At 45.0% G+C, this 7597-nt stretch overlaps 1 protein-coding gene across 4 annotated transcripts in view; it reads right to left on the reverse strand.

Annotated features, from left to right (window-relative positions):
• LOC115089880 (galectin-3-like) overlaps positions 1 to 4781 on the reverse strand; it is a 72592-nt gene extending 67811 nt beyond the window's left edge. Inside the window, exon 1 of one of the 4 annotated variants that reach the window (XM_029598278.1) lies at positions 4530 to 4781. Coding sequence is in view for 2 of the 4 variants with exons in the window: in XM_029598275.1 (XP_029454135.1) it covers positions 3566 to 3651 (86 nt within the window). In the remaining 2 variants the exon portion in view is untranslated. Of the gene's footprint in view, positions 1 to 2132; positions 2198 to 3565; positions 3667 to 4529 lie in introns of those variants that run through there. The other 3 variants (XM_029598277.1, XM_029598275.1, XM_029598276.1) reach the window with 3 other exon arrangements.
• Positions 4782 to 7597: the final 2816 nt, after the last annotated feature.

Below are 7597 nucleotides of genomic sequence, written 5' to 3' on the forward strand. Positions count from 1 at the left end.
TTATGAGAGACTGGGAACCTAGGTGTGGGTGTTTGTGTGAGAGACTGGGAACCTAGGTGTGGGTGTTTGTGCGTGTGTGTGAGAGACTAGGAGCCTAGGTGTGGGTGTTTGTGTGTGTGTGTGAGAGACTAGGAGCCTAGGTGTGGGTGTTTGTGTGTGTGTGAGAGAGAGACTGGGAGCCTAGGCATGGGTGTTTGTGTGTGTGTGAGAGACTGGGAGCCTGGGTGCTTGTGTGTATGAGAGACTGGGAGCCTGAGTGTGGGTGCTTGTGTGTGTGTGAGAAACTGGGAGCCTAGGTGTGGGTGAGAGACTGGGAGCCTGGATGCATGAGTGAGAGCTTGTGTGTGTGGTAGAATGGGAGCGAAAGCATTTGTGTGTGATTGAGAACTTGTATGTAAGTGAGAGAGCATGTGTGTGATTGAGTGTGAGATTGGTCAGAGGTGATGTGTTTCTGAGAGAGAGAGAATGGTCAGGGAGATGACTAGTGTGTATGAGAGAGAGAGACTGGTCATGGAGGCGTCTGGTGTGTGTGAGGAAAAGAGACTGGTCAGGGAGGTTTCTGGTGTGTGTGACACAGAGACTGGTCGTGGGGTCTAATTGGGCTGTGAGTGTAAGTGACTGATTGTGGGCCCTAAGGAAGAGGACTGTGAGGACAGAGCTTCAGCAGCCCTTGCTGCTTCTGGTGTGTGCTTTTGGCCTGCAAGGGAAAGGAGTAGGAGAGTTGCTAGAGAGGGTAAGGAAAGTGGCTTTTTAAGTTTATTTTTCTTGATTGACTGCCATTTTAATTATTGGGTATTATGTGACGAGTCTGCTGTTTTGAAATAGATTATTGATATTTGGACAATTTTAAATAATTTTTATGAGTTTTTAATCGTTGGATGTTATTCTGTTCATCAGCTGTTTTGTAACATTTATTAGTACAACTTTACAATTATTTCTTATGGGGATCTATAGCAGCTTGGCTTGTTCTGTTTTCCTAATAGGAGGTGATTAGTGTTTAGGGCCTGGTTTAATATTTGTAGTGTTGCCTTTTCATAGATAGGGTTGTTACTGTTTGAGTGTGTTCCATAATACAGATTTGTTTGTGTGCATTAATCCAGATCCTGGGACTATGTTATGTGCTATATTTCTCTTTCCATTTCTTCAAGTTTGCATTACTTGTAAAGTGGCTTTTTGGTTTTCCATTCCAGTTTCTGTCTCTACGTTTATAAGTTGTGGTTTTTCTGTACTTGGTGAAGGTCAGTTCTGTGTGTGTGACCGAGGTGAGGAATTTTACTAGCATATAAGCATTTGTATCAGTCTTATTTGTTGTTTTCTCAATAGGATATGCATTTGTGGTAAATTACTGTCTTTTCTTAAGGAGGGCTATTGTGCCTGGTAGTAAAGGGAGTTTGTTTTGCTTTTACTGAGATGTTATAAGAACCAGAATATCTTTTTTGTAAGTTAAGTTGTATAGGTAATGCCCTAGTTCTGCTCTGCACCCATTGTTGGGGGTCGAGGGAGTTCCTGTGGATGCAGTGTATGTTTGTATTTAGCCCCGTGATGATCACATGTTCAGTGTGTCACGCATGTAAGGACCATCTGTAAGGTATGTCCCAGCCAAAAAAAAAGATTGAGAACCACTGTACTATGCAATAATTTCATACTATTCCAGTAATTACTTATCACTGTCTGCTTTATATATTTGCATATTGTACTGAATAGTATAGATAGGAATTGGTGCCCCTGGTTACCTAAGGCAAATTTTCATAAACATTCAAATGAATCAATTTTTTATTGAAAACTATTCATGCTGTTTGTTAAAGAATAAGAACAAAATTTACCAACTACAAAAAATAATTTATCAAGACATACTATATGTTACAAACTTTTAACTGTGTGATACCACTTTTATTTTGAATTGAAATAATGCAATAATCCTTTTTATATTTTCTTGAAAATGCCCTTGTTTTTCTGAGTATATAAGCTTATGTATTGCTGAAAATGCCATCAGCGGCAGCAACTTGTTGTTCTGTTAATTACAGGGAAAGTATTTTGTGCCCATGCTAAGAGATAAAAGGGGCTGAATTAACACAAGTCTTAAAACAGCACTAGTACGAGTCATCAGTGCCTCTATGAACTGAAATTAATACCTTCTCTTCCAGCTGTGGAATACCACCAGTTGCAGACTTCCAAAATTCATCAAAGTCTTTGTATAGGCTGGCTACGTAACCACATCCAAGCATCTTCGTCTAAAGATGGAAATCTTCTATAGGCCCATCACTCCCTCTAGGAATTATCTCAAAATCATCTTTGGTTTGATTAAAGAGAAGGTGGAGGGATCAAACATAGTGACTGCTTTCTCGTACTACTCCAACTTCCGTCTCTTCTAGGGTGGCCAACTGCCTGGTTTTGGACCAGACAGACCGGTTTTTAAACAAATGGTACAGTCCGGTCTGCTACAAAGAGCCTTGCCTATCCCGGCATTCAGTAGGAAGGGGGATGATCGGCAGACTCCAACACGTCCCATCGAAGTGGCCAAAGGAGGAAAACAGCTGTCATGCAGCAATCCTCCAGTCATTTGATTCCCGTTGGGTGAGGGGCAGATGCGTCAGCCAATCAGCCATGGTGCTATGCAGCTAATGGAAGGAGATGCTGAACTGGACTAGGAGTTCATGTATCTGACTGTCCATAATATTAACAGAGCTGGGATGCCATGGAGGAACAGGCTGTGAAGACACAGGGTGATGGGGCGTCGGACTTGTACTCCATTTCTGTCTTGGCACTGCGTACAATTGAATTTCATATGGGGAGGGCCGGTCTAAATGAGAAGGGGGTGAGAGAGAGAGAGCTGTATGAGACAGAAAGGGAGAGAGAAAGAGAATGTGCGTATGTGAGTAAGAGAGCATGAAAAGCAGGAACTGGGAGGTACTCAGCGTGAATGCAGGTTCAAGGGCATTGGGAGCAAATGTATGCAAATGAGGGGGCCCCTTCCCACTCCCCATCCAGTGACCAGACCAAGTCTGTGGAAAAGTTGTCCACCCTACTCTCTTCCGTGCCCACCACCTCTTCTTTCACCTGCTTGCTAAGTCTGGCCTCCCCTCCTTCCCCTCCTGCTCCCTGCAGCCTGATTCGCAGGGTAGAGGCTAGAACAGCAGCAGAGAGAGAGAGAGAGAGAGCTGTAACTGAATGCAGGTTCCCTTCACCTTTCTTCAAAAGGCTGAATTAAAAGGTGGGGTAGCTTCAGGACCTTGCATGGGAGCCGGTTCTTACATATGTGGTTTCTCCCCCTGCCCCAGAATCGCTGGAGCCTAGAGCCGCTGCTCCTTCTTTCTATATCTCTAAGAAAGGGAACTAAGGGAAATAGGAAAAACTTGGAGGGGGGGGGGGGGGAGATTTTTGCACTAGTGAGGAACCTTTAACCTTTCTTGACTTGCCCATGGAGAAACTATAGGTGATAACCTTCCCACCGGCCTCACGTTTGTTGATTCTTCTTACAGTGTCAGCATGTTACAGTACATATTTCCTTGAGGAAGCACACAGAGGGTTAATAAAAAATTAAAAAGCAAATTGAAAAAAAACAAACCAGCCTGTGTTGATGTGTGGATTAGCTAGCATATCTTCCTGCTGCAGCAACCGTAAACAAGCACTAGACTCTGGGCTGTGCCACATCCTGGTCCTAACACAACTGCAGGCCCAAAAGAAATGCATTACAAATAAATAACTATAATTAATACTGAGGTACCAAGATGCTGCTTTTAGCCAGTGATTTTCAAATTGTCAGTTTACCAAACATGACATAAAACACAACAGAAGATGCTTTGGGGTATTTTCAACCTTCCCCTATCTTTAAAAGCTCACTGATGAATTAAGATAGCAGTCAGAACCAATCATCAAGGGTTGTGCTACGATGCAGTAGCAGTTACTAAAGGAATAGCGCCTTATGCTGGTGTTGAATTCATGCCGCGCTTATGGTTCCTGCATTGGCCTTATAAATGACCTAAGCGACATGAGGGTTGTTTTTTTTTTCTGCTCTTAATATGCACACGGCACCTACTGTACAAGAGCCGATTCCTGTCATCCAAACTGCAGTGTCTTTCACTTCCAAGAGTGATGGGGACCCTTCCCCACGTTTGATGCAGCAATAAGCATGGCCAAAGGACATTAGTAATATTCACTCTGGTACAGCAAGACCACGCACGCCCTCTGTCAGACAGAGAAGCCTTTGACGTGAGGTTTTTTCCCTCGTCACTTTTGGAAACGCGCACAAGCCAAGCAAAGCATTTTTGGTCTGCGATGGAATAAGCGCGCGTTGTTTCCAAATTTTCCAGGCAAACCTGGTGGAAGCAATAGTGGCTCCCAGTCCCTGTCAGGGCGGAACTGGGCGCCTCACCCCCACCCCACGCTCCCGAGTAAAACTGGCCACAAGTCGATGATACGTGCAACCCCCCCCCTTCCCGGCTTCCTCCCACGCGAACTTTTATGCGCCAAAAACGACGGAGAAAACCTCGCGCGTGACTTCCCCCCCTCCCTCCTTAAAAAAAATTTACTTCGATAACTTTCCAAGCGGGTCTGCCCGATACGCACCGCCGCCTTCAGCAGGGAGAGGGAGAGAGAAAGCTCCGTGTGCCGCGCCGCTCGCTGCTGCCCAGCTACGTCCGAGGGGAGCGGCCGCAGCTCTCCTCCAACCTGGCTTCCCACGCCCTGCCGCACCCCGTCGCTTCTTCTTCCCTCCCCGCGTCCAACCAGTTCTGCAGCTCTACCCCTCCTGCTCGCCTCCGAGAAACCCACAGGCAGAGAAATAGAAAGAAAAAAAAACACCAAACGAAAAAGTTACGTCCCATCCGCTGAATTCCTCACGTTCCACCGCGAGGAGGGGAGACGGCGAAGTAAAACTGGCCCGGGGCTCTGCTGTGCTCTCTCTTACCTGTGGGATCGAAGGAGGGCAGCGCGCCCCGCCCGCTCCGATAAAGGAGGGGGGTCGCGGCCTCCAGGCGAGGTGCCAGCCCGCGCTGACGCTGTGCAGCCTTCCTGCCTCCTGAACTCGTGCTCGGCTCTTCTCCTGGAAGAATTCGGTGCCAAAATGTTACAAATTTGGCTCAAAAAAAAATAAAAATATATATATATATATAAATTCCATGCAAAATATTTTAACGTTCTGCAAAATTTTTCTGACTTTGTTTAGATAACACAGTATAATCTGTCTGAGTAACAATTCATTTGTAATGCAATACTGACAAAAGTTATTACTCAAAGATGCAGAGGTTTTTATTTATTTTTTTGTGTGTGCAGAATTTGCCCATCATCAAGCCTAGCTCTTCAGATGGTTCTCGCCTTTCCCCAGGCTCAATTACCGTCCCCTGCCATCCCTCCCACATGGCTTGAACCCCCTTCCTCATACTTGATCTCTCCTCCCTTCAAGTCAATGTCCCAGTTGGTTCGCTACCTCCCTCTCCTCCCAGGGTTGTCCCATCTCTAGTCAGTTTCTCCCTACAAGCTTTCTTTCTCTGCCCCCTAAGCTCAACCTCTTCCATTCTCTCAGGGAGACCCTCCGTTCACTCTCTGTTCCTCCCAGGCTTGAAACTCCCCCCCCCCCAACCCAACAAGACCCCCAGCTTTTTCTCCATCACCCCTCCCCCATTTAATTTTCACTTCTCCAACTCTCTCTTCATCCCTCAGTTCTCTCTCCTCACCCAGGCAAGATCCCCTAGCTTTCTCTCTGCCCTGCCCTTTAGTAGGACCCCCAGCTTTCTGTCTGCTCCTCCCCGTGGCCTGGCTCTTTGGGTGCAGACAAATAGAAAACCCCCTTCTCCCCCAGTTCTCTCCCCTACCCCAGCAAGACCCCTTAACTTTCTATCTGCCCTCTGCTTTAGCGAGATCCCTTAGCTTTCTCTCTGTCTGTCACCCCCTTTTTAGAAGCCACTCCCAGCTCTTTCCTACCTTTCCCAAGTTTGTTGTCTACCTCACTTGTTCAGGTTCCACTGAACCCCCAACTGTTCCGTTATTTGCTTTGGGCATGCAGGCCAAGGATGATGCTGCAGGTTCATCCCTTCCAGCCTTCGTGGATCAATGCTAGTTCTCCCAATTCTCTTCTGATTGCGTAAGACAGTCTACCACTGCCCCTTTCTCACTTAATCTGACACCAGTCCTATTCTTTCCTCTCTTCTTGCCCATGCAGGTCTCCAGTGCCCTTGCTGCGGCTTCTTAGTCTCTGCGCCTTGTTCTGTGGGACAAATGCAGAACGCTTTGTAATGCAGAATTTTCCCAGAAGTAATGCACAACCAATGTATTCACTTTAATCCACAGTTAAGATCTCTCTTTCCTTAATTTGGATTTTATCTGTTCACTGAAGCAGGACCAGCTTTAAGATATTGACACCATAGCCAGGACAGGAAAGTGGAGATGAGAGCAGGATCGGGGGATGGCCAGAGTGTCACAGTTCGAAAGCAAGTGGGAGCAGGTTCCTTGTTGGCCCAGGTATCTGATGCCTTCAACATTTGGCACCCTAGGCATTTGCCTGTGTTGCCTTTGTCTAAATCCATGCCTGCACTGAAGCAGAAAGTAATGTACACTAAATTTAGCTTGGTGTGATATAAAAAAATTAAAAGTAAACAAAATAATTGACCTGGAGAGGCCTTTATTAGGGAGAAATATGATTTTGGGGTCCTTATTATTATAGTTAGGGTTACTAGCTGAAAGTCACTGTTTAGAACTTAGACCTAGATTTATCATTTTGCTATAAATTTTGCATGAATAGCACCAGTGATAAAAAAAAATATGGATAGGGCAATTTTTGAGATACAGCAATGTGTGCTATTTTACCACATTACTTTTGGGCTGCTGAGAGAGAGAGAGAGAGAGAACCTCTTTATATGGCTCCTATATAAGTAGACAATTTATACCACTGTAGGAGGGGCAACTAGTAACTCGGGGTGAGGTTTTGGTGGTGGCCTAGGTTTTGGAGGGCAGTTTTACATGCACAGTCACATCCATGAAGATTTGATGTGATTTGGAGTGATGAAAGGTACATAAAGATGAGATTTGTACATTGTACTCTCGACCTAGCTTGATAACAGCTGGGTAGAGAGTGCATTAAACTAGGCTCACCTCCTGTGCATGGAAACCTTTGACATTAAGCAATAACATTAAGCAAAAGCTAAGAAAAAATAAAGTTTTACATTGTTTAATCTACTTCTAATCTGAGAGTAATGGGTAATGCATTCCATATTGTGAAAAAGCTCTGTGCTTAGTTGCCATTATACTTGGAGCTGCTGTGAGGAGCCAAGGATTGGGCTGATTCTGAGAAATAAGTTTTGCTAAATACAATGGAGCCTGGTCAGGAAAAATACAGAAAACTATATACAACAACTTGAATTTCAGACTGCCAGTGACAGGCAACCAGTGGAGTATCTTAAGCACTATCTGTATATGATCATAGGTTTTAGTGTTAGTAAACAAATGAGCAGCTGTGTTTTGAATCAACTGAAGTCGGTGGATTTGATATTTAGGCAGGGCAATCAATAAAGAGTTGCAATAGTCAATATGGTTTGTGACCAGTGACTGCAATAAAGTGCAAGGATCTTTATCTAGATATGAACAAAGATAGAGGTAGATTTTA

Source organism: Rhinatrema bivittatum, chromosome 4, assembly GCF_901001135.1.
Source record: "Rhinatrema bivittatum chromosome 4, aRhiBiv1.1, whole genome shotgun sequence".
NCBI lineage: Eukaryota > Metazoa > Chordata > Amphibia > Gymnophiona > Rhinatrematidae > Rhinatrema > Rhinatrema bivittatum.